We start from the raw sequence: 19031 nt of genomic DNA, 5'->3' as shown, positions 1-19031 counted from the left end.
TTGCAAATGCGGCACTTCTCCGATATGTGCGATTCCCCCAGGCACTTCAAGCAGGCGTCGTGGGGATCGCTGGTGGGCATCGGCTTTTTACAGGCCGAGCACGGTTTGAACCCCGGCGAACCAGGCATGAGCCCGGCGCCGGGTGCGGGAGAGGGCTAGCGCCCCGAACCCGCTAACTATATACACGAGAACTATAAACTACAACTATACTATACTAGGTAAACTATAACTAAAACTAACACTAGACCTAGAACAATGAACGAAGAGAAGCTAGGGACGTAGAGGTCAGCAATGCCGCGCTCCACAGTTCCAACGACCGACACGGTGGTAAGAAGGAACTGAGGAGCGGGCGGGCCGGCAGGGGTATATATTACCCGCCATGGCGGCGCCACTCTAGGGGGCAACCTGCCGGCCCGCTGGAGTTGCTAGGGTAAAAGTCTTCCGACGAACGTGCATGCGCGGCGCATACACCTACTGGAATGGATATGAGCAATCACTCGAAGAAGAATCCCACCCCCAGTCACATTGTGGCACATCCATCCTTGCCCCCCTTGGCACACAGACACCTTAAGACATTAGCTCCTCGACACGAGACACTAGGACAATTAATCCCTGGCCCCTCCCATCTGCCCAGGGACCAAGCACACCAGCATCACTAGAGTCCAGTCAGCATGGCAACCAGCCCGCAGCCTGATCCAGGGATATTATCGTCTCCTCAACGTCGCTTAGCGACCACCACCACGAGCAAGAATACTGGGGGGTGGTGCCTCTAAGCACCATGTGTCCCCCTCCCCCTGTGCCACAGAGATTCCTGCCTCACGTGCCCATAACCCCCCATTAATCTCCCCAAAATTAACAGCACAGGATAGAAATAACCCCACTTCCACAAGCAAGATCGTCTTTGTCCCACAGCCAGCGCTCCTGCCTTACTCCCTACAGCGCCCCCAACGAGGAGAAGTCAGGGCTAGAGCAGCCGGGAGCTCCCCACACAGCCAGCGTTCCTGCCCTGCTCCTCACTGGTAAACAGCTGCATACAGTGGCACTGCAGCTGTGCACGCGCTATGGTTTCATGTATTCTTGTGCCATTGTTCTATTTGCACACACAACAGCGAGCCTCTTTCACAGGGCTGTTTTGGTTGATGGCGAAGTTGTGCATATATGGACATCCCTAGGCTAGACAGCATGTGGGGCGCGGGCGTGGTTCGGGGGCTGCAGGCTCGTTTTCTGCACGTAACCATTTTCTGTGCTTTAGGCTGTGCGGTTTGTATGTCCCACCGGGACATGTGGTTTGTATGCACTGTCGGAAGCACGAGCGAGGGTGTATTTGTATAAGATGAGCTGAGCGTGCACGCGGATTGAGTGGTTGGGGGGACATATGTGCATACAATGTGGTGAGTGTATTTGTGTAGGATGGAGGTGTGTGTGGAGGGCGTGAGTGCGTCATGTGTTTGTGATGTGTTGTGTGTGATGCTGTGCAGTTATGTGCTCCATGCTCCTTCTTTACACACCTCCTTGGCATTGCAGAATTTCAATCACAGCAGCTAGCAATCCCAGAGTGGTGTGTCTCCCTGCCAGCGCACTCCAGCTCCCCCAGCCATATCGCGCCATCCCCAGCACGGAGGAGACAGATGGGAAGGAGTTTTCAAGTGTGTGGCAATTCAGATAAAGCATGAGGTGAGTGTCTGCAGGAAATATCTTACACACATACACAACAGCCCTCCCCCGGGGACCGGCCAGCTCTTGTGTGTGCTGTGCCATCTGCTGTGTGCCTCATGTAAGTGCACATTACCTGCATTGTACATGCTGAGCTGTGTATGTGTGAGCGACTGTGCATTTTCATGTGCTCAGTTGTGTGCATGTGTAAGAGTGAGACACTGGATTTGGGCACATTCCATTGTGTGTGTGAACACATGCATGTGCCCTGATAGTGGTGGGGGAACAGTTTTGTCTACTAGCCTGCATCTGTGATTGCCTCTGCAGCAGTGTGTGTGTGTGTTGCTGCAGCTGCACCAGGACAAAGTGGGGTGAGCACAGTGCACAGTTGCCATTACATGACTGGCTGGCTGCAGCTGTGCTGTTGCAACTACCAGCTGTGCAGCTGCACGTACTGTTGCAGCTGTGCAGCTGCAGGCATGGGTGGATGCAGTCATGCAATCCGAATTGCATGTGCTGCTACAGCTGTGCCCTGAACGTGCTAGTGCAGCTCCAGGAACCCATTGCAGGCAGGGGGGCTGGAACAATCTGTACAGCGGGGGCGCTGAGAGCCATTGAACCAAACTGTAAACTCTGTACGTGATGGTAACCACTTCAAGTCAGGGCGTGTGGCAGGACCCCCCTAGTTCCTGCACCTATGGTTGCATGGCTGTGGCTGTTGGCACTTGACAGGCTCCAGGTGCATGGGCACAACCCAATCACTTGCATGCACCACTGTAGCAGCATCAGAAGGGTAGCTGTGTTAGTCTGGATCTGTAAAAGCAACGAGTCCTGTGGTACCTTACAGACAAACAGACGTATTGGAGCATGAGCTTTCGTGGGTGAATACCCACTTCGTCAGGTGCCACAGGACCTATTGTTGCTTATTACTGTAGCAGCAGTTTCCTGTGGGCCTTTGGGTGACTGGGCTGTGTGGTTAAGAGGGCCCTGCATGCCCCCCAACCCTCAGCTGTTGCCATGGCCAAGAAACAGCAAATCCCTCCCACAGCCTGAGATGCCCAAGGAGTCATGATCACACGGTGATGCTGGAGCCCTGCAGGGCTGAACCCATCAACAGATACCACAGTGCATAAACACGTTACACCCCACACATGTACCTGTGCATAGATACACACACACACACACAGTCTCTCTGGACACACCCCATGCATGTCCCTGTGTATAGACACACCCCCTCTGAGCCTACCCAGAGATTCACACATTTTGCCCAGCCAGACACCTTATCAATAACTTTGCCACAGGATGCCCCCCCTCTGCTTTTCCCCCATGCTGTTTGATTCCAGCCGCTCACCAAATCTACACAGACAGGAGGATGCCCTTGGGGTACCCAGAACCTGCACTCCAGAGGGGAGAGCCAGCAGCAAAGGGGAGCTGGGCACAGCTCGGGGAATGACACACAACAGGACAAATGGAAAGAGGTGGGGAAACAGACCTCCTCCCTAACACACCAAGGAGCTGCCACTTCGATCATCACTGGCTCCCTGCTACCTGGGTGTTACATGGACCGAATGACCACAAGGTGCACCTCATACTGGGAACTGGGGGGCTGACTGCATGCACCCAAGAAACCACACGGCACTGCCCCTCTCCTGGCCTCATCTGGAAATGGGGGAGAATAAAACATCCACAGTCTGAGCAGATTGGGACTGGCTCCCACTGTATGTCTGAGCAGCACTCGGTGCGATAGGGGTCCCGATGTGGGTCGGGGTCTGTGCAGCGCTGTCTCGCATTAGTGGCTGAATTTCAGCACTGGGTAAGCAATTTCCGTATACAGAGCTGCTATGATCCACTCCAGAAGCAGCTGCATCTATGGACAGGGCCATGGTTCCCTATATAAACAGCTCCCTGCCCCACCCCAGAAGCAGGTGCATGCAGGGCAGTGTCATCTGTCAGCCCTGCCTGCCCACAATATTTTCCTTCCAGAACCTCCTGATTGATTTTAATCAGAGCCTTTTGTATATTAATGGCCTCTCGTTTGTATTGAATGCATCATTAATGTTAACGATCCCCGGGAGCCCCCCTCCCCTCACCCGGGCGGGACGTATTAATTGCTCACGTCCTAATTAAATATTGAGGCTGGAAATTGGCTCTCTCCAAACAGGCTGGGGGAGGCTGATTGCAATGCAGGGACTGGCACAGGGTACCGCTGAGCAACCACAATCGCACAGCCACATAATCACAATCACAACCACCTAGAGCTACACAACTGCAATCCACAAGCACACAATCACTATCATATAGACATTCTCACACGCACAATCACACAACGATGCACACAAAAAACCTCACAATCAGCCATGTGCACAATCTCCCACAGAGAGACAACCCCACAGACACATATCGAGACAGTCCTAGTCACAGACTGTCACACCCACAAACATCCACAATCACAGTCACACTAAAGATAAAAGCATACACTGACAATCACACCCACGGGCAGAGAGACACAAACATGTTCTCACATTGGAGACAATTACATGATGCTCTCACACACAAGAAAACAGTCTCCCACATGCACAGTCACACACATGCTTATACACACACATTATCAAACTTGAGATAAAAACACACTATCACACTCACGTGGTGACAGTCACACTCACTGTCACACAGTGACACATGTGCATGCTGCGTCTCTCTCTCTCTCACACACACACCCCAAACTACTCCCCACAATGAAGAACTCAGTCTCTGGCTCTGGGTCACCATGACCCTGAATTATACCCTCTCCCAGACACTACACCAGAGAGACACCCCCCCAAAAAACCAGTCCAAATAGCTGGAGGACAAAGAGCCTGCCAACCAATGGAGTGGGGCTTAAGGGATGGGGGGTGGGGGTTGAGAGCGAAGAGTCCTGGCTTCTATTACAAGCTCTATGAGGGGAGTGGGGTGTAGTGGTGAGAGCAGGGGGGCTGAGAGTCAAGATTCCTGGGTTCTATCCCTGGTTCTGGGTATCTCTCTCAGTACCGGGCTCATCACACAACTTCCAGTGCTCAGCCCAGAAAGACATGACTGCGAGCACCAAGGCCAAAGAGATGGAACAGAGACGGATCAGCATGTGCTTCATGCTCCCTGGAGCGAGAGTAAGACGATGTCCCTGCAACAGAGCAGGGGGAAGCAAGAAGCGGGAAGGAGAGAATACTCAGAGTATGCTCAGCTCTGGCATGTAGCCACCAGGGGGTTGGGGTGAGTCAGCTGGTTGGAGGATGCCTGTAGTGTATAAACAGCCCCCATACCACAACCCAGAGCCAGCCGCATCTCAGTGCTGGGCAACAAATGCCTGTATAAAAAGCCCCCCATGGCCCACTCCAGAGCCAGCTGCATCTTAGCACTGGGTGAGGGATCCCTGAATGAACAACTGCCTCTACTCCACTGGGTGCCTAGAGTAGAGTCACCTGGCCTGGATATGGCAGAGGTTAACAGCACAAGGGCATGGAGGGGGGAAGTGCACAGCAAGTCAGTGAAAGAGCTGGAGAAACAACCCAGGAGCCCTGACACTCAACCCAATTCCCACCCCACTCCTCTCCCTGAACCAGGGATAAAAACCAGGAATCCTGGCTCCCAGTCACCACTAATCTAACGACTAAATAATCCTACCTTCTCTTAAACAATCAAGGTATAAATTGTTTCACTAGGAGACATACAAACAGGGATATCTCACCCAGAGCTGAGATGCAGCTGCCTCTGGGGTTGGGCACACCAGGTATTTATCATCCTCACATCAAGGGGAGAATTGTTAGGGAGCATTCTGCTCTTGGAGGCAGTGCTAGGAGGTGCACTAGGGCTGGGAGTGGGGAAGGCAGCTAAATAGGGGCACTCTCCCTTGCAGGCAGTGCTGACCCCAACATGGCACTAGGGGGCACTGTGCTGCTGGAAGGGTCTCTCTTTCACATGAAATATAAACAAAGAACCTGACTGTTCTGGGTCATTAAATATCCTCTAGCACTTTTCCCATGAGTCTTGCTGCAAACCCCTAGCTTCCTGGCTAAATCCCAGCCCAGAGAAATCTGCCTCCCTAAAATTCCCTCCTACGCTTTCTATCAGATACAAAGTTTCTCCCATTCAGTTCCTGCACTAAACTAGCCTGTAATGCTGCTTTTAACTAGCCCACATGCCCCACTCAAGAGGCAGCTGCATCTCAACACTAGGTGAGGGATCCCTGTATAAACAGCCCTCGTGTTCCATCCCAGACGCAGCTGCATCTCAGCGCCAGCAGAGGGATCCTTGTATAAACTGCCCCTCCGCCCCACCTCAGAGGTGGCTGCATTAGGAGAGGGGTCTCTGTATAAACAGGGCCTAGACACCACCCCAGAGACAGCTGCATCTCAGCCTCAGGACAGTGGAACACTTGACTGCAGAGAATCATGAGGGATTGAGGGGGACCCATGGGGAGCTGTCTGGGGGCAGTGGGTTGCACTGACCTTTTGATGTGTGCTGCACCTCACTGGCTCCTCTCCCTTCCCCCCCTTCCGAGTACAGAATGGACCCTACTGGAAAAGCAGAACCACAGGATTAGGGAGTAGGCACTAACAACCCTCCCACCAACTGCCGATACCCCCATTTCCACACCACAGCTGCTGAGACACCCTCCCCAGCCACCACAGAATACCCACACACAGCCACAGGGCCAGGGAAATGTCACTAGGTTTGTTATTGTAGGGTCTCTCCTACGCACTGGGCATTGGTTTATTATTGTAGAGTCTGGTAAACCAGCACAGGTACCTACCCCCACTCCCAAGAGCGTCCGGATTTCAGCCCCACTTTGACCCCACAGAACAGCACCCACAGTAAGCCTACCCTTACCGAGCTCTCCCAGCCCCAGCTTTCACTGCTAGCTAAACCACCTGCCACCCCCTCCAGCTCATCAGCCAAGCTCCACTCCCTAAAAGGGCCAGCCCGGCCGTGATGGGCCTTTCCTGAGTGCAGGGGCGGGGAGGAGGTTACTGAAGGGTTAAAGCTGGGACTGGGGCTAGGGACTGCAGGGTAAGGCCCTCTCAGGTTGCCCCTCTGCACTTGACAAACAAATGGAGGGAGGGAAAGATTAGACTGCACCTCTGTCCCATCCCCGCCTCTCCCTGCGACCCTGGGGGCAAGATACAGCAAGTCTCAAGACCCGGGAACCAGGGGGCACTGGCCCCTCACCCCCACTCCTCACCCAAGCTTTGGGGCACCCTGCGACACCCAATGACACTTCAGGTCACTTTGGGATATTGTGTAATCCCCAAACCATCAGCCCTGCTCAGAGACAGCAAAGAGGGAGTGTTGATCCTTCAGGGAGGTTGGGACACACGCTCCTGCACCTCCAGGCCCGGTGGGAGATCCCTGTAAAAACAGCCCCCAAGTCCCGCCCCAGAGGTGGCTGCATCTCAACACCGGGTGAGAGACCTGTATATAAACAGCCTCCGGAGGCAGCTGCATCTCAGCACTAGACGAGGGCTAACGGAGTTGGACAGGCATCTCCACTGCTTCCTATCCCCCTCATGGCTCACGTTGGCCAATTCCCCAGGTGTGTCTGCCCTTTCAGGCCGGGATGTGGGCATCTGAAACTGGGAGCAGCAGCAGCCTGAGACAAAAGTGCTGAGCCAGCACAAGGCAGAGTGGGGGGTTCAATAAGCTAGAGCACAAGCGAGGAGTTCAGTATGGTGGAGAGCAAGCCTGCGGCGGCGGGGGGTCAGTGTGAGAGAGAGCGACAGCCAGCAGGGAGTCATTGTGAGATAGAACTAGCAGGGGAAGGTCAGTGTGACTGTGCAAGTGGAGGGGTCACGGAGATGAGGGAGACAGCTGTGGGGGCTCAGGGAGATGAAGGAGACAGAGGGCACAAGTGGGGGGGAGTTTCCGGGAGATGAGGGAGAGGGAGGATCCTAGCGGGGCGGGGGAAGGGAGATGAGTGAGACGGAGGACATGAGCGGGAGGGATGAAGGGAGATGAAGGAGACAGAGGGTGCGAGTGGGGGGGAGTTCAGGGAGATGAGAGAGACAGAGGGTGCAAGCACAGGGGGAGTTTCCAGGAGATGAAGGAGACAGAGGGCACAAGTGGGGGGAAGTTTCCAGGAGATGAAGGAGACAGAGGGCACGAAGGCAGGTGCAGGGAGATGAAGGAGACCGAGGGCGCATGGCGGGGTTTAAGAAGACGAGGGAGATAGAGGGCTCGAGCAGGAAGGAACGAGGTGGAGGAAAGGAAGAGTCGGAAAAAAAGAAAGATTGAAAGAATGAGAAAACCAGAGAGAATGAACGAATGAATCAAGGATTGGAAAGAAAGGCAGAATGAATAAAGACATAAGGAAAAAAGAACTAAGCCAAAAACCGAATGGATACAGTGGAAAGGAGGAAGAAAGGAATAAATGAATGAGTGCATCAAAGAACAAAGAAGGAATGTGAGAGTGAATCTAAGAAAACAAAGGAATGAAAGAGTGAACGAATCAGAAAGAAGAGGGAGGCCAAAGTCAGAGATGCCTATGGATGTGTGAGCAGGCGGGCGCCCTGGGGCAGGAAGGAGCAAATGGCAGAGGCGCGGGGAGGAAATTGGTGGGGGGGTGGAGATGACCTCATTAGCTCCAAGTGGTCGGACTGTCCCCGCAGTCCTGAGGAATGGGGATGATGCACTGCCTACCCTTGAATGTGACCTGGAAGGCTCCTCACCCTGATGGGATCCCCAGCAGCTCCCTCATGGGGAGAAAGGAGACTCCCCTCACCCCCATTCATCTGCTGAAACCTGCCCAACTCACTCCACTGGGGGAGGTAGAGAGCGGAAGGGACTGGCCCAGAGCAACCAAGTGCAACAACTGAAGAACCCAGGAATCCTGCTTCCCAGCTCTCTGCTCCAACCCACTGACTGGACCCTAGTCCCCTCTCTGATCTGGGGATGGAACCCAGGAGTCCTGACACCCAGCCCCCTGCTCTACCCGCCAAGTCGATATGACAGATTCCCCGGTGTAATTCAGGAGTAACTGCGTTGGGTTATCCCAATTCAGAACCAGTGTGAAAGGGGATCTGCCCTTAGGCCTGACTGGGAGAGGCTGGGGTCTGCGCAGGGGCAGGGGCAGGGGCCGGGGCCAGGGCCAGCTCCAGGGTTTTTGCCGCCCCAAGCAGCAAAAAAAAAAAAAGCCGCCATTGCGATCTGCAGGGCTCTACCGCCGCCGCTTCAGTCTTCGGCGGCAAGACCTTCACTCCGAGAGGGAGTGAGGGACCCACTGCCGAATTGCCACCGAAGAGCTGGACGTGCCGCCCCTTCCCCATGGCCACCCCAAGCACCTGCTTGCTGGGCTGGTGCCTGGAGCCAGCCCTGGCCGGGCCCCATCCCATCCCCCAGAGTGGGGAAGCAGGTGTGGGGGGCAGGGAGAAAGGGAGTTAGAGACCCAGGAAGAGGGAAGATGAGAGACAGATACAAAAAGAAACAAGGTGGTGCTCTGATTGCCCTCCCCCCCATCCTGAGGGCAGTGAGGGAGAGTAGATGGGGGAAGTGGGGCAGGGAGATGTCTCCTCGCTTGGCTGAGTTGCAGCCTTGTGGAACACAGCCCCCCAGCACGGAACACACATCGGGAAATGCTGGGGGAACGCTCCTTCCCCAAAACTATTCACACCATGGACCCAGCCACCCCACAGACTCCTACATACCTAAAACCTCCAGGATACAGGCTAACTGTCCCCCCGCCCCCAAAACTCTCCCTACATCATCCCTCAGCCAGACCCCACCCTCTACTTGGGATTGCTCCATCCCCCAGCCAGAGACTCCCCCTACACCATCTCTCGGAGATTACACCATCTCCCCCCAGCCAGAAACCTCCCTACAACATCCACCTGGGATTACACCATCCCCCTGGCCAGAGATCCCCCTAGGATTACACCATCCTCCTCCTCCCCACAGCGAGAAATCCCTCCTACAACATCCGCCTGGGATTACACCATCCCCCTGGCCAGAGACCCCCCTACAGCATCCCCCTAGGATTACACCATTCTCCCCCGCTCCGCCAGAATCCCCCCTACAGCATCCCCCGGGATTATAACATCCTCCCCTGCCCCACCAGAATCCCCCCTACAGCATCCACCTGGGATTACACCATCCCCACCATGGTGAGAAACCCCCCTACAACATCTGCCTGGGATTACACCATCCCTTCACCAGAGACCTCCCTACAGCATCCTGCTGGGATTATTTCATCCCCCTGGCCAGACACAGCCCCCCACACCATCCATAAGAATGCCATACTGGGTCAACCGTCAGACCAAAGGTCCATCTAGCCCGGTGTCCTGTCTGCCGACAGTGGCTAATGCCAGGTGCTTCAGAGGGAATGAAGAGAACAGGGAAATCATCAAGTGATCCATCCCGTGTCGTCCAGCCCCAGGTTCTAGCCATCAGAAGCTTAGGGACAACTTGAGCATGAAGCTGCGCCCCAGACCATCTTGGCTAATAGCCACTGATGGACCTACCCTCCATGAGCGCATCAAATCCTTTTCTGAACCCTGTTATAGTTTTGGCCTTTACAACATCCCCTGGCACCGAGTTCCACAGGCTGACTGTGCATTGTATGTAGCAGTACTGCCCTGTGTTTGTTTTAAACCTCCGGCCTAATACACCTTCCCTCAGCCAGAGTTCCCTGCCTAGACCATCCCCCTGAGGATTACACCATGCCCCAGCCAGAGACACCCCCACACACACCAACCCCCTGGCCAGAGATCCCATTCCCCAGGGGATTACACCATGCCCCAGCCAGAGCACACTGACTCCAATTAGGAGCACCTGACTATCACTGGCAGCTGATTCCAGTATCATGGATTTACCCGCTGCGTCAGTCAGACAAGGGATGTGGTAGTTTGAAGAGAAAGAGTTGGTTTGGGCAGAGGATGCAGATTTGCAGAGAGAGGCTGTCCAGAGAGATAGAAGGTTCTGAAGGAGTCAGTGGGAGGGCTCGCAGCGTGGCGATTGCGTTAGGGGAAGCCAACAGAAAACCTAGGTAAAGGGGCACAGGCTGTATTAGAAGAGAGAGCCGAAGAAAAGCCCTTTACAGCTACGGTATGGAGAGGAAGTACCCAGGGGAAGAAACCGCTAGTCAGTGGTTCCCCACACCCCAGGGGTCCCCTGGGTTGGTGTGAGTAGACGGCAGTGCCCAGGTCCCTCCCTCTCGACTCCCCCTCCTCCTAAGGACGATAGCTAAGAAAGAAGGACGATTGGATTCAAGAACTGGTTCAGAGGAAGCAATTAGTGCCCTGGAACCTACCCAGGAGGAGGATGAAAGCGCAGAGTGGAGACCCAGCAGAACAGCAAGCCAGAACAGTACCGGCAATTTGCACAGTGGCACTGTCAGGATTGGGATCTTCGCGGCTGGGGAATAGTCCAGGGGGGACATAACCCTCCCACCTTAAGATGGACGACGTGTCAAGGCCCCTTTAATGCCAACGCCGGCCCAGAGCGGAGGCTTACCAGGGTCCAGGCAACCGCCCAACCAGAGGCGACTCAGATTGCAGGCAGAGACTAATCAGCTCTGCTGAGTCAGGCTGCTCAGGGCCACCCTGTGAGAACTAAAGCCAGATGAAGCGCCTTATGAACAGATCACCACGGGGAAGGACCTGGACCATAGGCTAGCATTTACAAAAATGACCAGGAGGATGATGTTGGAAGCATACTCCTGGCTTTTGAGGAACAGCCCTGCGGTGAGGCTGGCCCCGAGACATGGTCTGAGTATCTTGCCCTGCCTATGTGGGGAAAGACCCAGGGATCTTATATTACGATTATGTCTGGCAGAAGCTTGCAGCACTATTCCCAGCTAAAGGCAGAGATCCTGGCCAGGTTCGGAGTGACAACGGCACTCGAGCGCCAGAGGTTTTCCAATGAATGGCGATTATGGAGGACAGACACCCCTAACGCAGTCTGTTTGGACTTTGATACTGACGGAAATGGCTCGCCTGAGGGAAGCCCATATCTGAGGGGATGATGGAGGTACTAATATTGGACAGTATTGCAGGGGTTACCACCGGACTCAGACTTGGGTGGTCAGACTGACCTCTACCTATGATAGTACTGGTCTCCTCGTGAAGACAAAACTGGGCAGCCATGACTTGTTCCAGACTCCAAGCGGGGGACAGGCACCGGAGACAACCCAACCCCCAAGGGCCCCCGGGACTGGGCAAGAACTCTAGAACTTAACCGGAGGAACGACAGTGAGATTGGTCGAGGCCAGAAGGTACTGGGGGTTTGGGAAGAGGTGGTGGGGGCGGGCCAATAGCCCCAGGCAGCGGGTGATAACTGGAATGAGGGACGGTGTTATGAATAGTGGGGAATTGGTGCATATAGCAGCCCAATTCCCAACAAGGAGGTGCCTATGCGTGTAACTCGGAGTATGGGAAGCAATGTGGCTGATCAACCTGTAGGGTGGAATTGACCTCACTGGATTGTACCAGCCAGTTAAAAATGACAATGGTATAAAACTAGATTATAGTTCGGGGTAGTGCTGATCACGTTGGTCTGGGAAGTTGGTGGAACAGACCAACTAACTCGGGCCAAAGCACAGGGGTAACATGCGTAATCGCGGCATTTTTTACCTACCAATTCGTATGATTCGGAATCCTGGGTTAATACCCAGGTTTCTGCGGAGTAGTCCCAGCTCCTTATCTGTTTTGATTGGGAGAGACTTTCCCTGGGGTTTTGAGAAACTTACGCCCGATAGAGGCAGGAGAGGGTAGCACCACCGAGGTTGAACAGATGGCAGAAAGATAGCCTCGCCCCAATGTTGCTGGAATTTGCTCCAGAATTGTTCTTCATCCCCTGGGAAAACCCACGCAGGGCTAGGCGAGAACGAGGGCGGCTAAAATGAGGGACCGGTTCTGACAGCTAATCAAAGACTTCCCTTGTGGGTAGGCGACCTGCCCAGGAGACAAGTGAGAGAGTTAGGGTCACGGAGGAGTCAGAGGAGGTTCCCTGGCCAAGTGGGACCGCCAGGGGGAAGAGGTTAAATAGGCCCTGAATTAGGTACAGTTCAAGCACTGCCGTGGAGCTTTGAGGCAGGGACAGCCGAAGCATCCATTTATATGCACGTGAGGCGAGGAGGTGCTGGAAGTTAAATGGAGTGCCTGTTTAGAAGTAAAGATTCAAAGGCCCAAGGCCAATTTACGTGCTCAGAACGTATCTGTTTACAGATAGGAGCAATACGAGGGGAAGAAGTAGAGCAACTGCCTAGTCCCACGGAAACCAATAAGGGCCGTACTAGAGTTAGCTCACAGTCATTTATTTTGGGACATCTAGGGGTAGACAAGTACGCTGATAGATATAAGAAGTTTTATTGGCAGGAATACGAGCAGAAGTTTCCAGATTATTGTGCCTTCTGCCCTGTATGCAGCTGATGCCCCCGACCTCACTTCCGGGCCCACTAGTACCTTTATATATTGATGCCCATTCGAGAGATAGCTATGGGACATAGTGTCCACTAGAAAAGTCGGCACGGGGCCACCGGAAACGTACTAGTCATCCTTGACTCTGCCACACGATATCAGAGGCCATCCTTTAAGAAACCACTGTCTAAGGCATAGTAAAGAACTTACTTACTGGTTTTCGCCAGAGTGCGCATCCCTAAGGAGATCTGACCGACCAGGGAACCCGCGTTTACGTCAAACTAATGAAAAGAACTTATGTGCCCTGCTCCGTAGATAAAGCCATTCGGACCTCGTTACCATCCACAAACAGATGGATAGTCAAAAGATTCAAATCGAACCCTTTTAAGTATGATCGGAAGGTTGGTAGCCAGGAATGGAAAGGACTGGGACACTTTTTTGCGCTAATCTAATGTTTCGCTTCGAAGTTCCCAGGCGTCCACGGGTTTTCTTCTCCCTTTGAACTCTATATATGGACGCCACCCACGCGGGATATTGCGATATCGCAGGAGGATTGGGAGGAAAACCAACCAGGGAAAGAATATTATTGACGATGTGACACAGATTGCTGGTGAGAGGGATAACTCGAGTAACCCGATTAGTACGGGTAGATGGGGTGAAAAGCACAGAGGCAAGGACTACTCCACCGTCGGGCGAAAATGCGAAAGTTTCAGCGGGAATGGGTGATGGTGCATTATTAGTGCCGACCACGGAAAGCAAAACTCCTAGCCAGTATGGACACGAGCCATTTAGTAGCGGAAGCGCAGAAGTGACAGTATACAGCGTTAAGCAACCAGACCGCGGAGCCGAGCAAATTATTACCACAAGTCAACTACTGAAGCCTGCTGCAGAGAGACGTGTCTGGTCACTCGAGACGCTCTACCTCAGGCAGACGGCCGCGGAGAGGTAAAGATATTCCTGACTTAACCCAGAACAACGGTGGAAGTATTGAATGATCCCTGGAACCGGACGTATTTGTTACCCAACCAGATCGATAGCTATCTAGTCCAACATATATTACGTCACCAGCCCGGAGCTTTAAGGGTGACGATAAGACCTATCGAAGTACCCGGAACGCTAAAAGGGAACTAATGTAGGGAGGCAGTGCAACAGATGCTGGAACTCGGGAGTCTAAGTAATCCCACAGCCAGTGGTCAGTCCGAATCGTTTACTAGTCCCAATCGCTGATGCACCCTGAGGTTTTTGTACAACTTTCGGAATATCTAAATGAAGTATCCCACTTCGATGCCTACCCTGATACCACGCAATTGACGAGCTGGGTTGATCAGTTAGGACAAGGCAAATACCTTCATACCCCATAATCTGACCAAGGATATGTTGGCAAATACCCCTGGCCAGGATGCAGGGAAAAGATGACTTTTTCTAACTCGGAATGCCTGTTCAGTACATGCTCCTCTTTGGACTCCATGGCGCCCCTGCCAATTCCAAGACTGATGGATAAAGTTATTACGACCCCATGCAACTATTGCGCGCCTATCTAGACGACATAGTTATACATAGCCCTGATTGGGAACACACCTGGACAAAGTGGAAGCAGTGCTGGAGCTTTGCGAAGGCTGGTCTCACTGCTAATCCTCTGAATGGTGATAGGACTAGCTGAGGCCAATACTCGGGCATGTCGTAGGAGAGGGGTGGTGAAGCCCCAATGGAAACAAGGTGGAGGCAATACAAGATTGGCCTCGCCAATCCGCAAGAAGCAGGTCAGACCATTTTGGGTATATAGGATACTATCGAGATTCATCCTCATTTTTGCCACAAGAGCGGCCATTGACGGATCTGATAAAAGTCGGGGCCCCGAGTAGTGAAGTGACAGATTGCGCGAAGCCGCATTTGCAGATTTGCGGACAGCCCTTATGCTGCGTCCGGACTCATGGCCCCAGACTTCGAGAAGGAATTCATCCTGCGACGACGCCTCGGAGGTGGACTCGGTGCCGTCCTTTCCACATGGTAGGAGGAGGAGCACCCCATCTTTACCTCAGCGGAAGCTCCTCCCCAGGGAACAAAATACGCTGTTGTTTGAAAAGGATGTCTGGCGATAAAATGGGTATGGAGACTCTCCGCTACTATCTTTGGGCGGCGGTTTACCCTGTGACTGATCACGCCCGCTCCAGTGATGCATAGGAACAAGGAAAGAAACGCCAGAAGTGACGCGTGGTTTCTCTTGCTATGAACCTTTTCCATTTTCGGGTCGCATAGGGCTGAAGCCAACACGGCAACGTGCATGGAACCTCTCCAGCCAACAACTGCCTCTCGTCCGAGTAGCCAACCCTTGTGGTTGGAAGGAGTGGGATATGTGATCAGCCTCGGCCAAGGCAGATAAAGAAAAGTGTTAGCAGGGGCTTATTCCCTGCCAAGAGAGGAAGGTTTGCTTTAGATTAACTAGAACAGCGTGTGCAATTAGAGCACCTGAATCTCATCATAGAGGCAACTGACTCACTTAGAGTACTGACTCCAATCATGGATATAAAACCCTGCTTCAGTCAGAAAGGGTGTGGTATTATGAAGGAGAAAGGTTGGATTGGAGCAGAGTGCAGATTGCGAAGAGAAGATTTGTCCAGAGAGAAATAGAAGGTTTGGCGGAGTTGCTGCGGTGGATGGAGCCCAACAAGAAACCCTAGGTAAGGGGCACCAGGCTTGTATAGAAGAGAGGCGAGAAGCCCTTCACAAGTGACGGGTATGGAGGAAGTAACCCAGGGGAAGAACCGCTAGTCAAGTGGTTCACGCACAACCCAGGGCCCCTGGGTTGGGACCTGGAGTAGAGGGCCGGCCCAGGTCCCTCCTCTCACTCCCCTCCTCCAAGGACACTAGGGGAATTGATTAAGAACTGGTTCAGAGGCAAGCAATAGCGCTGAACCTACCCCAGAGAGAGAAAGCGTGAGACCCAGCAGAACAGTACGGCAATTTGCCACAGTACCTTCACACTCATACACAAGGCTGTTGTGTGTGTCTTGTTGGTACGGACACTCACTCTGATACACAAGTTCATGTGTCTGTGATCTGATGATGTGACCCTTGTTGTTTATGGGGGGGGCGTGTGTCCAGTGGGCCTGACCTGCACCACACACACACAAGGCCTGGTGTGTCATTGGAGCCGAGGGACCCCGAGGGCATGCCTTTCCGTCCAGCAGTACAGTCATAAGAGCACGTGTGTGTGTATTGCAGGCACGCACCCTCATGCTCCTACATGGGCCTGCGTGTGTAACGAGTATGGACCCTCCATTCAGAGGGGGCTTGCCAGTGCATCCGGGTCACAGACCTGCTACTCTAACACAGCGGAGGGGTGCTCTTGGCTGTACAGACCCTGAGGAGAGTGAGGGCGTGGTGTTCCTGATCCTGCAGTACAGACGCTCAAATCGAAAGCGATGGCGTCCATGTGAGTCTCAGCAGTATGGGGGAGGAGGATGGGGTAGAATGGATTTGAGAATGGTGGTCTCAAACTTTTTATACTGGTGACCCTTTCACACAGTAAGCCTCTGAGTGCGACCCCCCCTATAAAATTACAAACACTTTTAAAATTTATTTAACACCATTATAAATGGCTGAGGCAGGGCAGCTCTAGCTTTTTTGCCGCCCCAAGATGGCAGGCAGGCTGCCTTCGCAGTTGCACCTTGGGAGGTCCCCTGTCCCATGGCTTGTCGTGTACCTGCGCCAAATTTGCCGCGGAATCTGCGGGACAGGCAGACCTCCTACAGACAAGCCACCCAGGCACACGCTTGGAGCGCGCTGGTGCCTGGAGCCAACCTGGTGGAGGCAAAGCAGATGAGGTGGAGGCTGACAGCTTGTGACTCCCCATGTATTAACCTTCATCCCCTGAGGGGTTGACCCATTTGAGAACCCTGGCGTTAGAGACTGCAGGGAGCTGGGTCCAGGACTCCATGTGTTTTATCTGGCTATAACCACCTACGGAAAAACAACCATCTTTTGAGTCTATCAGTAGGGGGACTTGTGATGGGTTAAGACAGTTATAGATCACAAACATGTTGGGGCCTTTTGACCTGGCTCTAGGATCCTGCGGCTCAGAGTGGGATGGTTTTCTGGGGCAGGGGCTTCCTGTTGCAGTGGTTATGGGGACAACAGAGAGGTACCCCCCCCATGCTGTCTGGGGCACTATGGCGGACAGCACATTCTCTTGGGATGCCACTCACAGGGAAAGTGGGGGGAAGGGCCATTGTTGGATCCTGCTCAGCCCCTACTACTAGCCCTCCCCCGATCATACATGTGTGCGTGACATCTCACCATCACCACCAGTGTGAGCTCATATTGCCCCAGTAGTGCCCAGGGGTTCCCCATCCTTTTCAACAGGCCACACCATCTCCCTGTTCATACCTGATGTGTGCCCTACCTGAACCTGATAAACCCAGCCTGACACCCCAGCAATGCCGGTGCTCCACACCCTCCCTGCATACTTCTAGACAGGGTCCTGAGCAGGGGGCGAGGACATTCTGGCACTGGGTCCAGGTCTACATGCCCTCATGCGTCAACACACCTGGGTGGGGGACTCTATCATGGACACGTTATCCAGGGAGAGGGAGATGGCTGGGGGGGTCTCTGGCTGGGAGAATGGTGTAGGAGTCTGGCTGTAGGGCAGGGAGGTACCCAGGGAAGGGAAGATGGCCATAGAGTATGTGTATCTGGCTGGGGGAAAGGAGTAATCCAGGGGACGGTGTGTGGGAGTGTCTGTGGCTGGGCAGGTATAGATCCCCGGGAATGGATCTCTGGCCAGGGGGGTTGTGTGTTGTGTGTGGGAGGTGTCTCTGGCTGGGGCATGGTGTAATCCCCTGGGAATGGGATCTCTGGCCAGGGGCTGTGTGTGTGTGGGGGAGGTGTCTGTGGCTGGGCATGGTGTAATCCTTGGGGAAATGGATCTCTGGCCAGGGATTGGTGTGTGTGGGGGGGGGAGGGTGTCTGTGCTGGGGCATGGTGTGAATCCCCTGGGGAATGGGATCTCTGGCCAGGGGGTTGGTAGTGTGTGTGGGGGTGTCTCTGGCTGGGGCATGGTGTAATCCCCTGGGGATGGATCTCTGGCGCAGGGGTTCGGTGTTGTGGGAGTGTCTCTTGGCTGGGGCATGGTGTAATCCCCTGGGAAGTGGATCTCTGGCAGGGGGTTGTGTGTGTGTGTGTGGGTGTTCTGGTGGGGCATGGTGTATCCCCTCGGGAAGTGGGATCTTGCCAGGGGTTGGGTGTGTGTGTGGAGGTGTGCTCTGGCTGGGGCATGGTGTAATCCCTGGGGAATGGATCTCTGGCCAGGGTGTGTGTGTGTTGGAGGGGGGTGTCTGTGGCTGGGGTGGTGTATGCCTTGGGGAATGGGATCTCTGGCCAGGGATTGGTGGTGGTGTGTGGGGGGGTGTCTCTGGCTGGGCATGTGTAATCCCCTGGGGAATGGGACTTGTGCCAGGGGTTGTGTGTGGTGTGTGGGGATGTCTCTGGCTGGGCATGGTGTAATCCCTGGGAATGGGATCTCTGCAGGGGTTGGTGTGTGTGTGTGGGGGTGTCTGGCTGGGGCATGGTGTAATCCCCTGGAATGGGACTCTGCCAGGGGTTGGGGTGTGTGTGTGTGTGGGAGTGTTCTGGCGGGGCATGTAATCCCTGGGAAGGGGATCTCTGGCCAGGGTTGGTGTTGGTAGTGTGGGGGGGTGTCTCTGGCGGGGGCATGGTGTAACCCCTGGGAATGCGGATCCTCGTGCCAGGGGGTTGCGTGTGTGTGGGGTGTCCTGGCTGGGGCAATGGTGAATCCCTTCTGGGAAGTGGGATCTCTGGCCCAGGGGCGTTGGTGTGTGTGGTGTTGCTCTATGGACGGCAGTGTAATCCCCTGGGGATGGATCCTCTGGCCAAGGGTGGTGTGGTTGTGGGGTTGTCGTGGCTGGGGCGGATGTGTAATCCCCTTGGTAGAATGGGATCTCTGGCCAGGGTGGTTGTGTGTGTGGGGGTTGTCTCAGG

At 54.1% G+C, this 19031-nt stretch overlaps 2 protein-coding genes across 24 annotated transcripts in view; one reads left to right on the top strand and one right to left on the bottom strand.

Moving 5' to 3' along the window:
* The window catches only part of NRXN2 (neurexin 2), a 365564-nt gene that overhangs the window by 234816 nt on the left and 111717 nt on the right, over window positions 1-19031 (bottom strand). For 15 of the 23 annotated variants that reach the window (XM_075073260.1, XM_032798089.2, XM_075073268.1 and 12 more), the window contains one exon: window positions 6135-6203. The exons of 7 other annotated variants lie outside the window; for them this stretch is intronic. In XM_075073260.1, coding sequence (XP_074929361.1) covers window positions 6135-6203 — 69 coding nt within the window. The remainder of the gene's footprint in view (window positions 1-6134; window positions 6204-19031) is intronic. One more of the 23 variants, XM_075073264.1, reaches the window with a different exon arrangement.
* Window positions 1-19031, top strand: part of SLC25A45 (solute carrier family 25 member 45) — a 386904-nt gene that overhangs the window by 275145 nt on the left and 92728 nt on the right. The window lies entirely within an intron of this gene.

Source organism: Chelonoidis abingdonii, chromosome 17, assembly GCF_003597395.2.
Source record: "Chelonoidis abingdonii isolate Lonesome George chromosome 17, CheloAbing_2.0, whole genome shotgun sequence".
Classification (NCBI taxonomy): Eukaryota; Metazoa; Chordata; order Testudines; family Testudinidae; genus Chelonoidis; species Chelonoidis abingdonii.
The sequence above is the reverse complement of the archived record's forward strand: the minus strand, read 5'-3'. Positions and strand labels throughout refer to the sequence as shown.